The following is a 25,162-nucleotide window of genomic DNA, read 5'->3' as shown; positions in this document are numbered from 1 at the left end:
GCAACTGGGGCTGCAAGGAAAAGGATAAGATTTCCTAGCCCATCCGCTGGCAGTGATGCAGGGCAGTCAGGAACAATTGCTTACATCTGGACCGGACTGAAGGACCTGCCAACGATTACTGACATGTCTACTGTCACTGCATATGATTCTGTCACCATTGAAAGAATGGTGGACGATTATATGAGTGACAGCATCCAAGTAGGCATGTCAGACAGTCCGTACGTATATTGGCAGGAAAAAGTCAATTTGGATGCCCTTGCACAAACTGGCTTTATTTTACCTAAGTTGCCCCCCCTCCAGTGTGTACTCTGAAAGAGTGTTTAGTGCAGCCAGTAACCTTGTCAGCGATCGGCGTAGGAGGTTACTTACACAAAATATGGATAAGAGGATGTTCATCTAAATTAATTATAAATTCCTCCGGGAAGACCTTGACAAGCAATTGCCTCCAGAAAGTACACAGGGACCTGTGATGGTGGATTCCAGTGGGGACGAATTAATACTCTGTGAGGAGCAGGATGTACACACTGAAAGGGGTGAGGAATCGGAGGATGAGGATGAAGTCGACATCTTGCCTCTGTAGAGCCAGTTTGTGCAAGGAGAGATTGATTGCTTCTTTTTTGGTGGGGGCCCAAACAAACCAGTAATTTCAGCCACAGCCGTGTGGTAGACCCTGTTGCTGAAATGATTGGTTTGTTAAAGTATGCATGTCCTGTTTATACAACATAAGGGTGGGCGGGAGGGCCCAAGGACAATTCCATCTTGCACCTCTTTTTCTTCTTTGCATCATGTGCTGTTTGGGGACTAGTTTTTTTAAGTGCCATCCTGTCTGCCACTGCAGTGCCACTCCTAGATGGGCCAGGCATTTGTTCCGCACACTTGTGTTGCTTAGCTTAGTCATACAGCTACCTCATTGCACCTCTTTTACTTCTTTGCATGATGTGCTGATTGGGGCCTAGTTTTTTTAAGTGCCATACTGTCTGCAACTGCAGTGCCACTCCTAGATCGGCCAGGTGTTTGTGCCACACACTTGTGTGGCTTAGCTTAGTCATACAGCTACCTCATTGCACCTATTTTTCTTCTTTGCATCATGTGTTGTTTGGGGCCTAGTTTTTTTTAAGTGCTATCCTGTCTGCCACTGCAGTGCCACTCCTAGATGGGCCAGGTGTTTATGCCTCACACTTGTGTCGCTTAGCTTAGTCATACAGCCACCTCGGTGCAACCTTTTGGCCTAAAAACAATACTGTGAGGTGTTCAGAATAGACCGCAAATGAGTGGAAATGAATGTTATTGAGGTTAATAATACCGTAGGATCAAAATTACCCCCAAAGTCTGTGATTTTAGCTGTTTTTATGTTTTTAAAAAAATCATCCATATCCAAAACCAAAACATGAAAGGGTGGTTTTGGCAAAACCAACCCAAAACCAAAACACACGCGGGGAATTAGAACCAAAACACAAAAAGTGCCCGCCGCACATATCTATTATTTACACATCAGTGCGCTTATAATCAAGACTTCGAAAAATGCTAAACTGGCTTTTGCTTCCAGCTATTTTAAGGAGAATTAGACATATAAATAATGACATTCTGTTAAGCAGCACAAATGAGGCCCTTCTAACCACTGTGATATAAATGAATTTTGTGAGTGGGATGTCAGTGCTGTAGCTGAATGAGGCTGAGGAAGATGTCTCAGCCTGTACATTTTGGGGCATAGCAAATGGAAAGAAATGTATAAAATATCACATTTCTAGATGCAACAGTCTAAAAAAACATTCTTAACAGCTATAGAATCCTTTGGACTGCACAAAACACATATACAAACTAAACCTCTCTGTGCAAATAGACGTGCATATAAAAATAAGTCCTAGTCATGCCACATGGGGATCATGCCCCCTCACAAACCACTCCTGCATTGCTACACACACCAGTGGCAGATGATCGTGGTACCCTCTCACCATTGTAAGTAGGACATATACGTCCCAAGAACCCCAGCATTCCTTATGAAAATCCTTACTGAAAAACTAGACTTCCTCCAAATTGGGATTAGTAGGAGGTATGTACAAACAGTTATGGTAGATTGTATAGGTGCTGAATAATATGCCGGTTTAGTTTCCGACTTAACCAAGAGATTGCTAGGCACACCCCTGTGGGAGCAGCCATGTGTCGCTTATTTAAATAAGAAAATAATTCTGGTAAATTGTTTTAATCTGCCATTTTAAATGCTATTTCCCAGAAATACAATTTGCATAATATCATTAGATCACATGCACAACTGAAATATAAATAAGTAAGCCAGTTTAATTTGCTTTAAATAACTGAGAACATGTGACAAAGAAACATCACACTGTTAGCAAGACAAGAGTGTGGAATTATATAAGAGGCATATCACTACGCAGACACTTATACACAAAGCTAGAGGGGCTGCGATGTTCTAAAAATGTAACCATATGGTATAATATACAAAATTACTTTAATTGCATTTACTTTTCTTTTAAATGACAATAGTAGATTCAAATAGATGCATTTATTATATTTTTACATATTGCAGCCAGGGGCGGGTTAGGAGAGGAGGGGGACTGTGTGCAGCAGCAGACTCCATGCGGAGCCCCCTCCTCTCTGTGGCACAGTACACTCTGACATTTTGCAAGAGTCTACTGTGCATGCACAGGTTTCTGGAAACATGGTGCCCACCGTATTCCCGGTGACTAATTTATACTGTGCTTGTGCAAATCACTGGGAAAATGGCAGCCACAAAATTTAATGGGAGGTTTCTGATGCAGCTGCAGCACCAAAGCAGGAGTACAAAGTAATGAAACATGGGTGCAGGGAGTACGGTGTGGGACACCATGAACCCGCACACACTGCACTCATTATAGATACACCAATAATTACAGCAATAGTAAGCCTTGCTCATACTATAGTGCATAATGTGCTTATTATAACTGCTGACTTATACGGTACACATACAAAAGTCAGCTTGAATACCATGTTGACTGCAGATGGAATAAGACAGTACTAACCGGTGCTGCTCTGGATTGTCCTCACTGTAGTAGGTGTGCGTGGAGGTGATGATGGTCTAAGCAAAACACTGTCGTCATCTTGAGAACATCCTTTCTCAATTGCTCTAACGTAACTGTGGCTTCTCATTCGAAAACAGCCTGGCATTGGAAGATCCAGGGCATCCACTGCTTGTGATTCCAATTCACTAAATACAGATTCACAGACTGATTCAAACTGGCCATTGACTTCCATTTCACTAACCTGTGAGTAAAGAATACAATAAGTGCACATTAATGGCAGACATGGCGACTAATGCCATAAATACTGATTAGATACTTTTCTTTTTTCCACCTTACATTGAGATGCTACAGTACTATATCCTAAGGCATAATGCCTGGGGTGAGCTTGCCATATAAAATGCTTGACCCAGGCACCAGAAGACAGGAAATGTGGCCATGTGCTGAATTATTTTTTGGCAATATACAACTGGTGTCGGATGGTGGCTGGCTATATAGGCGTAACAATCCAGGTTGACTATGGCCACTCAGGCTTCTGGTTAGGTTTACAAGGACATCTGAACAGATTCGTATGTATTTCAGGTATGGCAGTGCAAGATACCAGGCCCTCAGAAAAAGCATTATGCTCCCTATTGATGCCTCAACCTCAATTGCTCTGAACGCAGAGGCTAGAAACTTGCAACATTTTAGTAATACACCCTGTACTTAGCTCATTGCATTTTGATTCAATATTATAGGCAGAATTGTCCAATTGTGTCCTTATGGCCCTCCACACTCAATGTATAAATATTTTGCCCAACTTTTTCATGTCTCTGACTAGGCTGCAACAATAGATTACTATATCCGCGCAATAATTAGTACTATAACGGAAGACAATATTGCACTATGGGGGTGATTCAGATCTGATCGCTGGGCTGCTAAATTTATTGTGCTGCGTTCAGATAATCAGCGTCCAAGGGGAGTGTACATTCGCTGTGCAAGTATGCAATTGCATGTGTACACCGAGCTGCTAAAAATCCCTCAGTCAGCGGACATCTGCAAATCCATTCGCACCACACTCACCATCGAATGATTTTTCAACTATGCGCAGTCTGTGCGCAGCCCATGACTTACAACTCCAGTGCGATCAGAACAGGCTGATCAGGTCCGCAGCTGACGTCACACACCCTCCCTGAAAACGCTTGGGAACGCCTGCGTTTTCCCTGACACTCCCAGAAAATGGCCAGGTACCACCCACAAACAGCTTCCTCCTGTCAATCAGCATGCGAATGGCTGTGCGATTTAAATTTTCCCACCAGGCTGTCGCTGTCCGACGATGCCTGGTGTTTGCTGATGCGCGTGCGCATTGTGGTGGATGCACATGCACAGTCTACCGAGGATCGCCCGCTGAGCGAAAATGCACAGCAGCGATCATCTCTGAATCAGCCCTATTTTAGATCATGGCTACACAACTAAACTTGCAATAACACTTTGAGGTTTCACAAAAGTTTTCTTTAAATGTTTTATTTATTTTACTTTAACCAACAGTAAGCTTGGCAAAAAAGCGAAAGAGCTACAGGCTGCCTAGGCCTACACATGCCCTACCTGCATGGGAGGACATTTAGATCCATGGAAGCATCACCAGAGCCACCTCTGGGTTTGATAATTAACCTCCCAATAAAGCAGCAGCAGCAGCAGCAGCAGCAGCGAATGTCTCCGGAGGGTAGTATCAGCCCCAGCTTGTCTGACCCAATGCAGGGCTGGGGCTGGCACTCCACCGTAGTCATCTGTCACCAAACTTATGTTGGAACTGTTTGGGGCTCTGATCACTCACCTGACTGATTGTGCTCATGGCTCTCATGTAGCTCTCATTCCTAGATCGGAATTTAGGAGATGTAAGGAGGGCAGATGGGTCCAGGGTGTCCATGCTCCTATTGATGGAAACTTCACTTACTGCTCTCAAGTAACTGTGGCTCCGAATTTGAAGCTTTGGAGAGTGTTCATTTGAAATTCTGTAAAACATACAGATATCTCTGTTATAATGTCAACGCAGCAATGTATTTCCCAGCAGTGTACCATGGAAAGTAATCTACTTAATATGAAAAATACAGGACATAGATATTATAGGAAATAGGTTAATCAACATAACCAGCAACACGTTTCTGCTTTAAAGATGCATCTGCAATGAAGTGTGCCTTTGCACGTGTGCATTATATTAGTTTCATTTGATTTTAAAACTCAGAGCTTGCAATTCACAGATCCTGGAATACAAAGGTTGATACAGAAATCCTTCCTCTAGTAAAAGTGAGAAGGTTTGCATTTCCAAACTGACTAACTTTAATAGTTTCAGCTCAGTTAAAATAAGATTACATTTGTACAGTTTTGGAGTTGAGTCTTTGGAAATAGTTATATGTAGATGTTAATCTAATTTAAAGTAAATGCAGATAATTATTCGCTCTCTGCCTGACACCATGCAATTTCATTGTTCTTAGGTGACGCATAATACTATTTATTTATTTATTTATTTTATTAACAGTTTCTTATATAGCGCAGCATATTCCGTTGCGCTTTAAATTTATTTATTATTTGTATGTTGAGTGTAGGAATATTTGTTATTATATCTAATGTTTTATATTCAATATGTTTTAGATTTAAAAGTGCTTTAAGATTTTGTGCTAGTGTCTATTGGATTTATCTAATTGAAATATTTAGAGAGAAACTTATAAAAAGTGTGCTTAATATAGGATAGGTCTTTACCAGGGCCGTTTCTTGGGGCAGGCGAGCGGTGCAACCGCACTGGGCGCCCGCCGCGGCACTAACTATGGCTCCCTGCTTCCCCCTCCTATTTCTCCCCTAGTAACCCGCTCGGGGGGCGGAGTTTCACGGTTACGTCACGACGCAACCCCGTCACGACGCAAAACTCCCCCCCCCCCCGAGCGGAGTACAGAGGGGGATCCAAGTTAGGAAGAGGGAAAGGCCGGCGCGAGGAGCGACTGGTGAGGCGGGCCGAAGAGTGGTAATCGCCTCTGTAAGTATTCTCTCTCTCTCTCTCTCAATGTGTAAAATGGGGACACCTGCCGTAATGTGTGAAATGGGGACTCTTGCCTGCTGTAGTGTGGGGATTTAATGTATCAAGGGCATTGCGGTGTGTGGCATAATATGGTGCAGTGGGCATTACTGTGTGGGGCTTAATATGGTAGAATTTTTTTTTTCCTGTGGTGGTCGTGATCTGTTGGAGCAGGGTCAAAAACTGGATTGTGAGGTAGTCTTTTCAGACGAGGCCATGCCCATTTAAATGAGGCCATGCCCCCTTGCCGGGTGCGTGTGCATGTTTTTTTTTTCCATCTAGGTGTGTGTGTGTGGGGGGGGCACTTTTTTATGTCATGGGGGGCGCATTTTTAAATCTCGCACTGGGAGCCAAATTGGCTAGAAACAGCCCTGGTCTTTAACTGAAAAGCATTACACAGGATGCTAAAGTCAAGACTTTTCTACCTTTGACACATTCAGCAAATGCAGATTTAAGCTCAATTCTGACTTTATAAACATGCCTGAATAATGTATTATTTGGCATATTAAAAGACTTGTGCTATTTTTTTATTCTGGTTTGGCAAGTGCCAAAATCCTAGTTTTGCAAGAACGCAATATGGCAAAGGTGTAACTGCCCCTGATACAGGAAGTGCAGCTGCTATGGGGCCCAAAACTTTAGCTGTCTTCCATGCTGTACCATTCTTTGGTTCTTGTGCCATTTGGCAGTACATGAGTCACTTACATATGACTAGTTACTCCTCTGCAACATGGGAATAATTTCCTTTTAGAACTAATGCATATTTATACACGTGTTAAGGGCTCATAACCTTATTTCTGTTATAGTTGAAAAATGCTACTGTGCATACTCTATACTTAGGTTCCTACAGGGAAGCTTCATATCTCTAACCAAGATGACCGCTGACCCTATTACTGTACATGAGCGGCTCTATGCCATCTCTAGAGCACCACAGTGGAAGATGGATGTCTTCAATTTAGTTCCAGAGAGACCTGCGATTGCCCCTATTCCACACCACCAGAGAGCTGCTATTACTGTTAGGAGCCTGATACTGTGTGCATCCTGCACTGCTACTCAGAAACAGTCACCGGCTGGTGACATGTATGCTCCGCTCCATGAGTATGGCTGTACAATCGCATTACTACTAAAAAAAACCCACCCACAGGTCAAGAAATGGGCTGTATGCTGACTGCTCACTGATAGCTTACCATACCACATATTCCAACAATTTTCTCTGACATCACTACTTTGAATCATATTCATGTGTCATTCGTCTTCTAACGATGCAATTAGCTTAGGTGTCTGACCATACAGCAATGTGAGCAGTGGTGCCGAGAGGGGGCGGGGGTACAAATTACCTGGGCCCAGGTCTGATAGAGGGGCCCAGTGGGGTCCCAGGTCCTCCTCCTCTTACCTGGAAGCAGCAGCTGCAGCACATGCTGCTGTGTGTTGGACTCATTGTGGCCAGGGAGGTGCTTAAACTATAAGTTTTTCTGTATTTTTTGCATGGCCGCACCTCATGTGGTTAGGCCATGCCCCCATAAAAGTACCTGGGTCCAGCCAGGCTCTCTACTTCCCTGGGAGGCATGCCATGCTCCTGTGAGTGGGTGCAGCTCAAGTGCTAGACATGCCCCCAAAGTGGTGTGGTCATGCCCCCAGCATGCTGTAGTCACATCACTATCAGGGAGGGTGGGAAGGGGGGGGGGGAGGGACAGGAAGTTGTTGTACCGGGGCCCAGGATTTCTCTTGGCAGCCCTGAATGTGAGTGTGAGGTATAGGGTAAGTGGATGCATGGACGTTTGATAGGGAGCAGGCAACGAGGTGGATCTTTAAATAAAACCCTATTGCTCTCAAATGTCTGGTGAATTTTTTTAAATTTGGAATGTAGCATTAAATATGCACATTACATAATTCTAATGCATTGTAAATACTCAAAGCTATTAAAACATAGAAGGGTAAATAATATTCCCCTCCTGCGTAGAATTCTGCCAGGGTACTTCCCCACAGACCCCAATTGCTATTTTGATAATAAACAGCACAAGCCTCTGATGGAGTTGACTGTCTCAACAAAATGCGTTGCAATAAATAACTGTATTTATCTCACACAGCATTTGATTAGTAATTGAATATTTATTTGTTGGTACAACTAAAGGCACATTACCATTATACACATCAATATCTATCTCTGATGTTTACGTTTTTTTCCTTCTTTTGTTCTCTCTATGAAAAAGCAGCCCCCATTGGACTGCTTATATAACACCGATATCTGCTGCCTTTGTTAAATCCCCCCAAAACTGAATTATTATTATTATTATTAGTATTATTAATATTACTATTCATGCAGAAATGTTGTTCCTGCATGATTTTGACTTATTGAATATGCCCTTAATTTTGTGTCTCAGGTAAGGTATTTAAATAAGGCAACATTAGCATTAAACTACATTATTAGTGTTTTTCTAATACCCAATAACCAGTACACTGTATCTGAAGAGACAAAATCAGTTGGTGATTTTGTCATTGGACAGAGAGTTTGAAGTTCATGTAGAGCTGCACACAAGTCCGTGTTACAGACAGAGCTTGTGATTTTTTATCGCTGAGCATGCTCTTTGTCCAAGCAATTCAGAATCATAAGCAACTTAGTGGCATCTCAACCTGCGGCTGAAGGTGTGTAACTGGGTGGCAACTGGGAATGCGCAAATAGGCATTTAAGATGAGTGCAAGATTGTCTTGGGCATTTAGTTGGAACTACGGGCTATGGTAAATTGGACATAAATAGAGATCCATCTGATTTTGGAGAGATCCCATGCACCACTTATAAGTAATGACTGCTACTACTACTACAAAGAGACGGACAGAGGTGGTGCCATGCGGCAACATAGATGTGTGCATACTGGTGAATATTCACATTTATTTCCATGCATGCCTTGAGAGTACAATTTCGGTACCCTTATTACTAAACATACACAAACAAGGGCATAGCTACCATAGGTGCAGGCAGTGTAGCTGCTATGGGGCCCAGAGCTGAGAGGGGCCCACCTGCCCTCTAAAATTTACATATACATTTTTCACCATTGGTTGGTACGTAGGGGTCCATTCAAACTTTTTCCTTGAGGCCTGCAATATATCTAGGTATGCCCCTGGACCTGCTCATTGTAGTGTGGTATAAAATGAACTGGAGGACATTTTAATGTTATATAATATGAATCAGGCACTGTTATGAGGCACAATATGAACGGGAAGCACTTTATATCATAATGTGAATTGGGTGTACTGACCAGCATAATGTGTACTGGCAGCACTGAAATGTGTCAATGGATGAACTTAAGCACTACTTAGATGCATAAAAGAAATTAGGGCACTACTATGGGGCATAACATTAAATAAGGCTCTACTATGGGTCAGAAAATGAACTAGGATGCTATTATAGGGCATAAAATTAACAACTGCTGCAGAGAAGTGTCTCTCTAGAAGCATTGGGACGGGGGCCCCTTCAAGATGTTGCTACAGGGCCCACAAAGTTCTTGCTACGCCCCTGTATACAAACATATAGAAAAATCAGATTATGTATGTGCAGAAGTATTTATAGCGTTTGATTTAAAGAAAAATGTATTCAATAAAAACCCTTTTTTGTAAGTAATGGAAAGAACAGGACACTATTTTATGGCTGAAATGTAAGTTTAAACTATCTGGAAAAAAAAAAAATCAAACGAAAGTTCCATACAAATTTTTTTTCTTTCATAGGACATATTCATTTGAAATGTAAAAGCATGGCGCCGCGCAGCACCAGCAGTCTAACTTCCCCACTTGTAACTTGTCAGATGTTACTTTGTGAGAACACTATGAGAAATGCATGCAACCTGCTGAAGAACAATGTATTAAAAAATATCCCCTGCAGGGACTAATACCCTTTACAGAACACAGAGACAGAGTTAGACTTTTTGTTAGCAAAAATGATATGGTCTCATCTACCTTTCTTGTTGGAAAAAAAAGTCTATAAATGCTGTTTGAATGCAATGAGTCCCTCTAGGCTGAAGTTTTGTTCCTGTGAAAAATGTATATGCAGCTTTCTGGGTCTTGGGGCCAATTATTGTAAAAACAGAAATAAAAATACAAATTTCATTGATGGATGGTTTTAATAACATGCTCCGGGTGACCTGGAAAGAAATACATTATTGCTGTATAAGGTGTGGGCTCTCAGTGATGCACTAACAGTGGGCCAGGTACTAAAGCTGCAAATATACCAGTAATGATCCTGATGTTTGTCTTTACAGTTTTAGTTGGATTTTAATGCTATTTAATCTTATATAAAATTATTAAGATGATTAATCCTATTCTGCCTAATGTACACCTTTGGAAGAGGTGGCACACAGAATCAGGCAGCATACTATCCTAAAATGAATTAGAATTAAGATGCATGTAAAATTCAATTCAGATTCCCATCTAAAGGGTAGGGTATAAAAGATCTACAATGTCTAGGTTGACAGTCATTAGGTTGACCCCATATGGTCGACATGCATTAGGTTGACACTGACACTGACAAAAGGACGACACGTATTACAGAAGAAGACAGTGCCAATAGGAGATTTATAAATCTAGGTTTTTTACTATTTTTAAAAACACAGATTATTACAATACATTAATAGAACACCGGCCGGCATTTAGAGTACATCAATAAAAAGAAAAATATAAAATCAAACACTCATCTAATCTGCATATTTTGAGGCTGTTTCAGCCTTAGCCACTGGGCCAAATAGTTTAATACTTAGTAAACGTCTATGCATTAAGTCTCTTATAGATTTGTGGGTACCTGTGTCTAGTCTACCTCAGTACTTAGTCCTGGCTAGGATTTTAAATGTTTAAGTGCTGTCGGGCACAACGACGTGCAGTGAGGTCAGCAGCTGGGGAGGCACAAATGGTGGAGGCTCTCAGTGCCAGGAGCCTCTCTTACCCCCTACATAATGTAACTCTTATGTCCCTGCACTACATCCATGCAAACACAGGGAGAACATACGTACAGTATTAGCCAGGTCACAGCCATCACCCTAGTGTTGTGAGTAAACTGGTGCAGTGAGGTGCCCCCCATCGCCCCCTCACCTGCAGAAACACAGCTGGCTTGGTGCAGCAAGTTACACAGGGCAATACAGCCATCAGTAATATTGTCAGCAGCACCTGGGGAGGGAGAGCACTCAACACAGATGCCACACACACACACACACACACACACACACACACACACACACACACACACACACACACACACACATATCACACACACACACACACACGTACACACAGAGTCCTGTCCCTACACCATAGCCAGAAGGGGGGGATGCAGGGCATATTGTACCCCGGACCCCTCATTGTCAGCCCCCCCCCCCCCCGGCCTGAGCACACTAACATTGCTGGCTTTCCCTTTTAAGCAGCAGCAGAACCAGCAGCCAGAATGCCAGTAAGACAGTATGCAGTGCAGGCAGAGACACAGGAATATCATGTTTCATGCACTGCTGACAGAGCTATTTGACCAGAGGAGAGATAGGAGGGTGGAGAGAGCTGTAAGTGACACAGGGATCCCAACTTCTCCTCCTCCCCACCTTTGTGTCTGAGTCCTGTTTAAACTATTATGCAACTAAAACATTTGGGTCCAGAGATAGAGAGACACACAGAGAGTCCTCCTGAGTCCTGTCCCAGTGTGTAAATAATACAGAGGCTGCTGCTATTCTTGCATGTGACAAGATAAATTATTTTATTTTTCTATGTGTTTAAAGGTTAAGTTGTCTTTGTTCCACTACAAGAAAAGTTTATAAAATAATTGTCTTTCAATTATGTGGAGCTATACACAGTACCCACTCATTATTAAACTATTAGTTAAAACTAATATAAACCATTATACATTTAATATACACAATCTATACCTCCCACCATGACCCATTCCAGGAGGGATAAAATGCTCTCAACCTGGACTTCCTTCTTAATTTATTATGGCAATCACCTGTGTTGAAACACCTTTCTTATCAATTAAATAGTTTAACACAGGTGACGGCAAAACTGACTATTCTCTGGCAGTTGGAGGAGGACGAGCGTGCTGACCGTGTGAGAGACGAGCACTGTGGGCGGAAGCGGCTATGCAGGCTGAGGGCGGAAGTGAAGTGACGCGCGCACGAGTGAGTGCACGAGGGAGCTGGGTGCAAGCCGGGCACCAGGGGGGAGCCGGAAAAAAGCAGTCCCATCAGCGGGGGTGACCGTGGGCAGCAGAGGGAACAGCAGAGCAAGGTGCTGGGAAAGTGGAAGTGGCAGGGGCTGACTGAGGCTGATGCTTGAGCAAGGCTGCTGGAAAGAGCCAACCAAGGGGGAGCAAGTAGCAGTGAGTAGGTACTACTGCAGATGGCCGTCACCCCCCAGACACGCAAGTATCATATTTGTTATTGTATTGACTGTTTTATTGACTGTTTTCTATTGATATATCTTTTATACATTGCATTACCACTTACTTTACTGTGTTGAAAATTGTTTACATCCACAGCTAGGCTATAGTATCATATTATGTAGCATAGTCTGTACTGTTCGTATTGTATTGCATAGTCTGTATCGTTGTATTGTACTGTATTGTTTTTCTAAGGTACAGGGAGTTAGAGGGTATTTTTTTCTTAAACAAAATGGGGGTGGCCGTGATTGAGGCTCTCACTCAGTGCATGTCGTGTAAGATGTATGCGCACATGGAGCAACCGGCCCAGTGTGAATACATCTGCGCGAGGTGTATGCGAACAGTAGCCCTGGAAGCCCAGGTAAATGATCTAGAGCAAACCGTTACGCGACTGAGGGAGATTCACAATCTCGAGCAGAGGTTAAATAGAATGGTGGAGGAGTTACAGGGGGGGGCCACTGGTAGACGAGGACAAGGATAATCAGGTAGCTAGCTGGGTCACGGTTAGACGGAAGAAGAGGGGGAGACAGGACATCTCCGATCTGCCAAACCCCAATAAATTTGCCCGATTGGATGAAGATTCTGGGGAGGACAGTGAGGAAATGACGGCACTGGAGGAGACCGTTCCATAGCAACTGGAGGAGTGGTCCCTCCAGGACAAAGGGAACAAAAGAAAGCGAGGTACCTAGCCAGATTGTGGTGGTAGGGGATTCTATTATCAGGAGAACAGACAGGGCAATCTGCTACCGGGACCATGATCGCCGTACAGTGTGTTGTCTCCCGGGTGCTAGGGTACGGCACATAGCGGACCGGGTAGAAAGATTGTTGGGAGGGGCTGGGAATGACCTGGTGGTCTTGGTGCACACTGGCACCAACAACAAAGTTAGTGGTAGGTGGGATGTCCTTAAGAAAGATTATAGGGACCTAGGCCAAAAATTAAAGGCAAGGACATCTAAGGTAATATTCCCTGAAATAGTACCTGTGCCATGCGCTAGTCCAGGGAGGCAGAGGGAGATTAGGGAGGTAAATGTGTGGCTCAGGGACTGGTGCAGTAAAGAGGGGCTTGTGTTCTTAGAACACTGGGCAGACTTCTCAGTCAGGAGCCATCTTTTTTGTCATGATGGATTGCACCTGAATGAGGAGGGGGTAGCGGTGCTGGGGGAAAGGATGGTTAGAAGGTTGGAGGCGATTTTAAACTAGGTGCCTGGGGGGGTGGGATTAGAAAGAATTAGTGGGACAACTAGAGAGTGAAGAAAAATGGGATGTATAAAGTAAAATGAGGGTGGAGAGGGGGAAGGAGAAAAATAGTCAGCGATGGTAATTTAAGGGAAACTTAGATTCCTAAGGAAACATTATCCACAACAAAACTCACGGATCAGGGAATTACCAAACTTAAGTGTATGATTACAAATGCAAGAAGCCTAACAAGTAAAATGGGGGAATTAGAAACAATTGCACTTAATGACCAATATGATATAATAGGCATTACAGAGACATGGTGGGACGATTCACATGACTGGGAGGCAAACATGGAGGGGTTCACCCTCTTCAAGAGAGATAGGACTAATAAAAAGGGAGGGGGTGTTTGTCTATATGTTAAATCTTTCTTAAAACCGTTTTTAAAGGAAGTAATTTATGAGTGGACTGGAGATAACAGGGAGTCATGGTGGGTTGAGATTTTGAGTGGGGGTAAAGATACAAAGAAACTTCTAATAGGGACATGCTATAAACCGCCAGATATTAGTGTGTCTGACGAATTACTACTCTGGCAGCAAATCGAAAAAGCTGCAGGTATGGGGGACGTCATTATTGTTGGGGACTTTAATTACCCAGACATAAACTGGAACACCAAAACAGTAAATACAACTAGGGGTAATAGGTTCTTAAACATGCTAAAAGATCACTACTTGTCCCAGGTAATTGGGGAACCAACTAGGCATGGGGCTATACTGGACCTAGTACTAACTAATAATGAGGAAATAATATCAAATACTAAAGTAGGGGAGACCCTAGGAATTAGCAATCACAATATGATCACATTCGATATCAGCTTCCAAAAACAACAATATAAGGGTCTAACTAAAACTTTTAACTTTAAGAAAGCTAATTTCATATTGCTGAAACAAGCAATGAGGGACATCAATTGGGAAATTGTATTGCATGGTAAGAATACGGCTTAAACGTGGGATGTTTTTACAACTACGCTCAATAAGTACACTCATTTGTATATTCCCATAGTCAACAATAACAGGAGTAGGAAATTCAAACCGATGTGGCTTAATAAGAGGGTCAAGGAACAAATGGATAAAAAAAGGCGTGCTTTCAAAGCATTTAAGTCTGACAAAATGGTGTAATCATTCCAGTTCTACAAGGATTGTAACAAAAAATGCAAAAAAGAAATGAGAGCAGCAAAAACAGAAAACGAAAAACAAATCGCAAAGGAGAGTATAAGAAACCCCAAAAAGTTCAAGTACATAAACGGAAAAAGGTTAAAAAGGGAGACTATTGGGCCTTTAAAGGGCAAGTTGGATGTCTTGATTAATGATGATAGGGATAAAGATGATTTATTTAATAAATTCTTTTCATCATTATTCACGAATGAGGACTGGTTGACGAGAGTAAAGCATAGCAAGCTACGAAAACAACACGATGCTAGGTACTTGGTTAAATGAGGATGTAGTCTGGAAGAGACTAAGTAAAATTAAGATAAATAAATCTCCTGGGCTGGATGGACTCCAACCCAGGGTTCTTATGGAACTTAATGTAGAGATATCGGGACCCCTATATTTGATTTTCAGAGAGTAAATTAGATCGGGAATGATAAAAAAGGACTGGCGTATAGCAATGGTAGTTCCAATATTTAAAAATGGTATTAAAACTCACCCCGGTAACTATAGACTGGTAAGTTTGACATCTATAGTGGGGAAATCACTAGAATGTATATTAAGGGACAGCATACTTGAGTACTTGGATACCTCCAAGGTTATTACTAGGAATCAGCATGGTTTTGTGAAGGACAGATCCTGTCAAACTAACTTAAGCTTCTACGAGAAAGTGAGCGATAATATTGATCAGGGTCATGCAGTGGATGTGATCTTTTTGGACTTCGATAAGGCCTTTCACAAAGTTCCACATAAGAGTCTAATTCTCAAATTAAGGGAGCTTGGGGTAGGGGACACTATTTGTACTTGGGTGAATTATTGGCTGTTCAATAGTGAACAGCGAGTGGGGATTAATGGCATGTACTCTGAATGGGCTTCAGTGCTCAGTGGAATGCCACAGGGTTCAGTACTCGGACCATTGTTGTTTAGCATATTTATTAATGACCTAGGAGAGGGACGCACAGTATCAATTTTCACAGATGATACTAAACTATGTAGAGTAATTAATTCAGACAAGGATGTTGAGTCTCTACAGTATGACTTATCTAGACTTGAGGTCTGGGCGGATAAATGGAGAATGAGATTCAATACAGACAAATGTAAAGTTATGCACTTTGGGACTAAGAACAATCAGGCAGCCTATAAATTAAATGGGGAAAATGTAGGGATAACAGTAGTTGAAAATTATTTGGGAGTGCTCATCGACAATATACTTGGTAGCAGTACGCAATGTCAAAATGTAGCAACAAAAGCAAACAAGGTGTTACATGTATTAAACGGGGAATGGAGACAAGGGATGAGAGTGTAATCCTGCCACTGTATAAATCATTGGTGCGGCCACACCTGGAATATTGTGTACAGTTCTGGGCACCTCACTATAAAAAACTTGAACTTGAAAAGTTTCAGTGGCGAGCCACCAAACTGGTTAAGGGGTTAGAGGCACTGTATTATGAGGAAAGACTTAAAAGGTTAGATGTGTTTACCCTGTAAAAGAGGCGATTGAAAGGAGACATTATTAATATTTTGAAATACATTAAGGGACAATACAAGGATTTATCAAACGATTTGTTTATCAAAAAAACACTACATAGGACACGGGGACACCCCCTGAGGTTAGAAGCAAAAAAATTCCATACACAACGGAGAAAAAGGGTTCTTCACAGTAAGAAAAGTAAAGATTTGGAATTCTTTGCCAGAGAAGGTAGTAATGGTGGACTCTATCAATAAGTTTAAAAATGGATTAGATAAATTCCTAGCGGAAAAGATATCCAAGGATACAGCATTTAATTAATATAAAAAAAATAAAAAAACATTTATTATACAGGTTGAACTCGATGGACATCTGTCTTTTTTCAACCTCAACAACTATGTAACTATGTATATTAAGTGGGAAGTCCAGGTAGAGAGCATTTTGTCCCTCCTGGAATGGGACATGTTGGGAAGTATGCACAATTTAATATACATCCCCCAACTTCATCGGGGTCCCCCCTGTCTTAAGTGCCCCGGGCACCGCCAAGGCTTAATCCGGCCCTGCCCCACACTCACTACAGATTACACACACACACACACACACACACACACACACACACACACACACACACATACACACACACACAGTCCTGCCCCCATACTCACTACAGATTACACACACACACACACACACACACACACACACACACACACACACACACACACAGTCCTGTCCCCATACATACTACAGATTACACACACACAGTCCTGTCCCCACACTCACTACAAATGTTACACACACACACACACACACACACACACACACACACACACACACACACACACACTCCTGCCCCCACACTCACTACAGATTACACACACACAATCCTGTCCCCATAATCACTACAGATTACACACACACACACACACACACACACACACACACACACACACACACACAGTCCTGTCCCCATACATACTACAGATTACACACACACAGTCCTGTCCCCACACTCACTACAAATGTTACACACACACACACACACACACACACACACACACACACACACACACACACACTCCTGCCCCCACACTCACTACAGATTACACACACACAATCCTGTCCCCATAATCACTACAGATTACACACACACACACACACACACACACACACACACACACGGTACTGTCCCCATACTCACTACAGATTACTCACACACACACACACACACACACACTCCTGTCCTCACACTCACTACAAATGTTACACACACAGTCCTGTCCCCATACTCACTACAGATCACACACACACACACACACACACACACACACACACACACACACACACACACACACACACACACACACACACAGTCCTGTCCCCACACTCACTACAGATTACACACACACAGTCCTGTCCCCATACTCACTACAAATTACACACACACACAGTCCTGTCCCCATACTCACTACAGATTACACACACACACACACACACACACACACACACACACACACACACACACACACACACAGTCCTGTCCACACACCCACTACAAATGTTACACACACAGTCCTGCCCCCACACTCACTACAGATTACACACACAGTCCTGCCCCCACACCCGCTACAGATTACACACACACACACACACACACACACACACACACACACACACACGTCCTGTCCCCACACTCACTACAGATTACACACACACATTCCTGTCCCCAAACTCACTACAGATTACACACACACACACACACACACACACACACACACACACACACACACACAGTCCTGTCCCCACACTCACTACAGATATCACACACACACACACACACACACACACACACACACACAGTCCTGTCCCCACACTCACTACAAATATTACACACACACTACAGATGTTACCCTCACCCACACACACACACACACAGAGTCCAGGTACTGGCAGCTACTCACCCCAGTCACTGTGCACGGGTGGCTGCTGCTGGCACTGTGGGTCCCCAGTCCCCTCTTTCCCTGCCAAGAAGATCAGCTCCGGTGCTGCCTTTCTTAACTTCCTGGATTGGTCACATGACCAATCCGAGCTGTCCATCAGCGCTCACACATGCCCCCACTGTGAGGCATGCCTCACATTTCTCTGTTCTATGCGGTCTGATTGGCCGCTGTGTAGCCCCCCATCTGTACAGGCAGTGTCCCACAGTGTGAAAGATGAGGCTGAGCTGCTGCTGCCTCATCTCTGTCTCTCCCTGCTATTGAAGGAGCCCTGCAACTCTGGTAAATTTTATCTATAAAGATGATTGCATTAGTACAAAGAAGATGCTTATACTGTAAGTTATAAATATCTTCTTTGTGATCTTCCAATCATTTTTATAATGAGAACTCTGAGTATGATAGGGAGCATGACAGGGGAGGCTCTGCCTCCCCTGACTGCACGTCCCTGGTCGGGCAAGTGCCCACTCACTTCCATCTGAGGGGTCCTTATGGATCCAATTCAGTCACCTGGTGAGATAGCTTTTTACAGGGATGTTCTCCTCCTCAGCGTGGACAGTGTTGTACCGGCTTGTGGTCAGAATAAAAGGTGCTTACGCATTTCTCCGCCTCCCCAGGGGTTCAGCGGCTTCCTCATAGGTTGTAGGGTGTAAGTCTCCCTGTGGGGTTTAAATACTGGTATCTCGCTGGTGTGTATCTGCACACTGACGCTTTCCCACTGGGGGATCTGATACCTCACTTCTGCTTGTCTCCCATACAGCGCGCTGGCATCAGCATAGGCATCTGCGTTCCAAGGTCTCCAAGGACCTCTGAGGAAGCCGCTGAACCCCTGGAGAGGGAGAGAAATGCATAAGAGCCTTTTATTCTGACCACCACAAGCTGGGGTTCAGAAGGTGCACTGACCACACCGCATTTGCCCTGTGGGCAGAACCGGCTGAATCCACTCATGACCCAAGATGGACTGAATCTCTCTGGTGACCCCAACTGCCGATTTACAGTCTTTACATACCTGGGTGCAAGCTACAGCAGGACTGGCCATCCAAGACTACCAGCCTGCCACCACTGATTCCTCCACCCTGTAAATTATTTCTTCCCATTGAGCCATGCTATTAAGCTCCGGGCTATTATCTGGTGAAACTTGCTCCTGGAAAGAACAGGGCAGCTATCTACTTCAGTCTCCTAATACTCCCCTTGAATGTTAGCAGTGGGTGTGCTGGACTTAAGAATGAAAATGAGGAGATGGAGGAATGTGGAGGAGGGATGATGATGATGAGGAAGAATGATGATGAATGTGGAGGAGTAATGATAATCAGAACAAGGAATGAGGAGGAGGGGGAGGGTCTTTACTGTTGGGCAATGTGTATAAGGGGTCTCTGCTGACTGGTGTAAAGTGAAAAACGGACACTGCTGTCTGGTGTAATGTCAATAATGGACACTACTGTGCTACATAATGTGAATAACAGACACTACTATTGTGTGGTGTAATGTGAATAACGGACACTTCTGTGCAGTGTAATGTGAATAATAGACACTACTGTGCAGTGTAATGTGACTAAAGTACACTAATGTGAAGTTTAATGTGAATTATGGACACTACTGTACTGCGTAATGTGAATAACAGACACTACTATTGTGTGGTGTAATGTGAATAACGGACACTTCTGTGCAGTGTAATGTGAATAATAGACACTACTGTGTTGTATAATGTGACTAATAGACACTACTGAGCTGCGTAATGTGACTAACAGACACCACTGTGCTGTGTAATATGAATAATAAACTCTACTGTGTAGCATAATGTGAATAATGGACACTACTGTACTGCGTAATGTGAATAACAGACACTACTATTGTGAGGTGTAATGTGAATAACGGACACTTCTGTGCAGTGTAATGTGAATAATAGACACTACTGTGTTGTATAATGTGACTAATAGACACTACTGAGCTGCGTAATGTGACTCACAGACACCACTGTGCTGTGTAATATGAATAATAAACTCTACTGTGTAGCATAATGTGAATAATGGACACTACTGTACTGCGTAATGTGAATAACAGACACTACTATTGTGTGGTGTAATGTGAATAACGGACACTTCTGTGCAGTGTAATGTGAATAATAGACACTACTGTGTTGTATAATGTGACTAATAGACACTACTGAGCTGCGTAATGTGACTAACAGACACCACTGTGCTGTGTAATATGAATAATAAACTCTACTGTGTAGCATAATGTGAATAATGGACACTACTGTGCTGTGCAATGTGAATAACGTACACTACTTTACAGTGTAATGTGACTAACAGACACTGTGTACAGCAGTGACGTGCGGTGAGGTCACTGGTTGGGGAGGCACTGGCAGCTAACAAGCCCTCCCCCCCCCCCCGAAAAAAAAAAAAGTGTGGTCCCCCAACACATCAGTAAAACCAGCACTAGGCAGAACCAGCCAGGGGGAGTAATGCCATAGCAGGGGAGACACTCAGTGTGGTGTCCCCCTGCCATAACATTAATCTGCCCCCCCAGCCAGTCAGCCCAGGGTTGGAATTCCTCGGAAAGTGGGAACCCCAAAAAATAAAAATGGGGTCCCCCCTCCCGAGCAATAACCAGCACTGGGCTGATAGCCCAGTGCTATGCCCCGCACCCCTGGTGGCGGTGGGTGCGGGGTTCATTGTGTGTTAATATTGTTCTTTACAGGTGGCCTACAGGTCCCAGCAAGCCTGCCCCAGCATGCTGGCACTTGGGAGAACCACAAGTGCCAGCATACCCGGACATAAAGGGCCTGCTGGCACCCGTAGTCCACCTGCAAAGAATAGTAATATTGTTCTTTACAGGTAGCCTACAGGTCCCAGCAAGCCTGCCCCAGCATGCTGGCACTTGGAGAACCACAAGTGCCAGCATGCCCGGACATAAAGGGCCCGCTGGCACCTGTAGTCCACCTGTAAAGAAAATATTAAAATAAAACACCACACGTTTTGAAAATAAGCTTTATTAAACTGGGTCTTCACCTGGGGGCAGCGGCCTTTAAGCTCTTTTGCGTGGCCGCCGCCTTCCCAGGGCTTCCGGCGTCTTCACCTGGGGGGCGCCACCCCCCCAGGACTTCCAGCGTCTTCACCTGGTGGGCGGCGGCTGCTAAGCTCTTTTGCATAGCCGCCACCCAGCCAGGACTTCCGGCGTCTTCTTTCTTCAGGAGCTTTTCACTGCTCCTCCTCCGCCGTCGGACTGACTCTCCTCCGCCTCGTGCTGACTTATATAAGTCAGCCGGAGGTGGCGGGGCGATGACGCGGCGAGCCGTGATTGGCTCGCGGCGGCCATCTTGAATTTCAAAAATGACGCTGAGGCGCCATTTTTGAAACTGGAACCGCTCCGCTGCCAAACTCTGCAGGATAAAGGTAAATTTCCACCGCCGCAACCCGCCACCCGCACCGCCGCCGCCCGCACCACCGCCGCATCCCGCCGCCCGCACCATCGCCGCATCCATCCGCCCGCACCTCCTCCGCCAGCGTCGCCCACACAGTGATTGACAGCGGATCCAGTGGCGGATCCGCTGGCCAATCACTGTGGCCTCACTGACAGGGACGTGCTTTCATAGGTTGAAAGCACGTCCCTGTATGAAAGCGGCACCACTAATGGTGCAGCTTTCCCATATATTTTCAATGGGCTTTTACAGCCCATGGCTAGTCCCCGCCCGTGCCCGCCCCCCGGTCCCCATACTTTCCCCAGTGACAACGGGAGGCACCACGATCGGTGCCTCCCAAACACAAAAAGAAAACAGCAATGCAAAGAATAATATTAAGAAGATACATATGACACAGAATATGTGTCATATGCATCTTCTTTGTATTATCTTAATCATTAATGACAGGGGAGGCACTGCCTCCCCTGCCTCCCCTGACTGCACGTCCCTGGTGTACAGTAATGTGAATAACGAACACAACTGTGTGGTGTAATGTGAGTTAGTATTATTCTGTGGCCACACCCTCCCCCCATAAAGTCATGGCCCTTTTCTTTTGGTGCGTGCTATTCCTGTTTCGCATGTGGGTGGGGGGCACCAATTCTTTCTGTCACAGGGTGCCAAAATGACTAGTTACGGCACTGCCGGGCAGTGCTCGACTTCATAGTGGCCCCACCCCTTAGGTGTGAATCTTGAAGAGGACACTGTTATGGCGCTGATAAGAGAGTGTCTCAAATATACAATTTTTCGAAATACACTCATGTTTTTATGTAATAAAGGTTTGAAAATGTCAAAATCAACATATTTCGGCAAACTGGGAGCAAACTTTTTTCTCAGGCCAGGATTAACATATTAAAAAAATAAAAATAAAAAATAAAGAAAACAAATTTGTACAGAGCATAACAGGCTTTCATCTACTATACAAGGTTGGGTGTCAGGAAATCAACATTCCAGGCTCACAGATTCAAACATTTAATAACAGAAATCCAACAAAAGCCGATGGTTTAACATTTTCCAAAGAAATCTTGGAAGTGGTTCCTTTAATAAATTGGTTTAATTAACTGTTTCATATATACAGCAGCATCTAAGGGTGCATTATATTACAGGTTGAGTATCCCATATCCAAATATTCCGAAATACGGAATTTTTTGAGTAAGACCGAGATAGTGAAACCTTTGTTTTCTGATGGCTCAATGTACACAAACTTTGTTTAATACACAAAGTTATTAAAAATATTGTATTAAATGACCTTCAGGCTGTGTGTATAAGGTGTATATGAAACATAAATGAATTGTATGTATGTACACAAACTTTGTTGAATGCACAAAGTTATTAAAAATATAGGCTAAAATGACCTTCAGGCTGTGTATATAAGGTGTATATGAAACAAAAATGCATTCTATGCTTAGACTTGGGTCCCATCGCCATGATATCTCATTATGGTATGCAATTATTCCAAAATACAGAAAAATCCGATATCCAAAATACTTCTGGTCCCAAGCATTTTGGATAAGGGATACTCAACCTGTATAATTACATTTTCTTAACTTGGCATAATGTTGCAAATAGTGGCTCTGTGGATATGGACATGGCCAAAGTAATTGTGTTATTGCGTCCACTTTCTGCCCATTTAACTAAGACATAGGAAAGGTGTGGGAGGTTGACCTTCTGTTCCGAAAGTCTGTGTGACTAACCGGATGTTCCGGTGGTGTAGCTATGAGCACTACATTTAGCCAAGGGTGGTGAGACCTGCAGATGGGAATTTTTTATTTACAGTGGATTAACTATTGTAATCCACTGTAATCTGATGTTCCAGACCAACAGGTACCAATAATTTGGTTATAGCATGACTACCTTCTAGAATATGAGTAATGACAACTTTTTTGTTGCTAGTGACAGATTTATATAAAGGGTTCCAGATGAGACCTGAATCATTTAATAATTTAACTGTTATATATATATATATATATATATATATATATATATAAAATATTTATTTTCTGAGACTACCCTTAAAAACTCTGAATTTATGTTGTGAAATTATATAATATTTAAGGTTGGGAAAAGACAAGGACCAAGTCCTAGATATAATCAAGGCTTGTTCAGGGAAGGCAGCAAAAATGATGATTCAATAACAAGGAAAGGTCACCAGGATTCAAACTAATAACAATTAAATTGGTAATATTTATTATGTGTTAACTTTTAATGACATCATCAGTACACGACTGTGCTTTATAGTAATTGCACGAGGAATGATACAGGGAGTGCTGGAACCTATAGTAAGAAGAAAATAAATGATCCTTTCAAACAATGAGAATAAGAGATTAAAAGATTTGAAGAGAAACCAGAACAAATTACTACTTTATACCAGCATACAATTCTGTAGAATTAACACAGTGGACCGCCTCAATGTACTTTTTTCTGTGGGGCGATTACTATATGCTGCTCAAAATGTACTACATGTCTAATTAATGGGTTCTTCAAATATTTGAAGATTAATCACTTAATAATACCATGTATGTCTACAAGAATTAGTTTTATGTCTACAAGATTGAGGCTGAAATACATTCACATTAATTTGTTATATAGCTCATGAGAGATAGTTATACTGTTTGTTATAGGGCAACTGTGGGTTATACTGAAGTGATATGTTTTAAGTAATTTTATTTGAGAGCAAAGTCAATCATAACATTAATGGATTATTTATTGTTATTTTTATAACCCAGGCCAGTGTACATTATATAAAATAGCTGTTATATTCTAGTTTTATGTAGAGATGAGCGAGTTCGGATTTACTCGGTTCTTTACGTCAGAATTATCGCTTTTTATTATTTTCTGGATTTTTCTTATTGGCTGACCAAAACACGTGATGTCCGATAGCCAGTAAGGAGATTCTGGTAAATCCGAGTAAAACCGAACCCGCTCATCTCTAGTTCTATGTACTACATATAACTGAAAGAAATTCCTTATTGTAGTTGCAGGACCATATTGTTTTTTTTAGCACCTTGATAACCTGATAATACATACAGTCAAAAGGATTAATTTTCTGCAATACACAAAAAACAATGGGGTGATTTACCAAACGGCAATGTATGAAAATGGATGCTTTTTCCTGGGACTTTACAAGCTGCTGTATTTAACAAAGCAAAACCACTGGAACTTCCCAGCAAGTAGCCATTTTCATTGAGGATATACAGGAACACCAGCAGAAAAAAAGTCCAGGTCCCAGTTCTCTAGAGGGGACTGTAAATGTATGCTCCCTTTATTATTGTTAGAAATAAAATGTGTCCATTGTATAGTAATAAAATCTGCTGCCCAGGTATTATTTTTAGAAATATAATCTAGTGCCCCGTAGTGTTTGAATAAATACTTTGTATTTATTGTAATAATATTTGCACCATG

The 25,162-nt window shown here is 42.9% G+C and overlaps 1 protein-coding gene across 5 annotated transcripts in view; it reads right to left on the bottom strand.

The window, feature by feature from the left end:
* DLGAP1 (DLG associated protein 1) overlaps positions 1 to 25,162 on the bottom strand; it is a 1,173,524-nt gene that overhangs the window by 296,805 nt on the left and 851,557 nt on the right. For all 5 annotated transcript variants that reach the window (XM_063923535.1, XM_063923539.1, XM_063923537.1 and 2 more), the window contains 2 exons: positions 4,828 to 5,005; positions 3,018 to 3,258 (listed from right to left, as the gene is read on the bottom strand). In XM_063923535.1, coding sequence (XP_063779605.1) covers positions 3,018 to 3,258; positions 4,828 to 5,005 — 419 coding nt within the window. The remainder of the gene's footprint in view (positions 1 to 3,017; positions 3,259 to 4,827; positions 5,006 to 25,162) is intronic.

The sequence above is a fragment of the Pseudophryne corroboree genome, chromosome 5 (genome assembly GCF_028390025.1).
Source record: "Pseudophryne corroboree isolate aPseCor3 chromosome 5, aPseCor3.hap2, whole genome shotgun sequence".
Lineage (NCBI taxonomy): Eukaryota > Metazoa > Chordata > Amphibia > Anura > Myobatrachidae > Pseudophryne > Pseudophryne corroboree.
The sequence above is the reverse complement of the archived record's forward strand: the minus strand, read 5'-3'. Positions and strand labels throughout refer to the sequence as shown.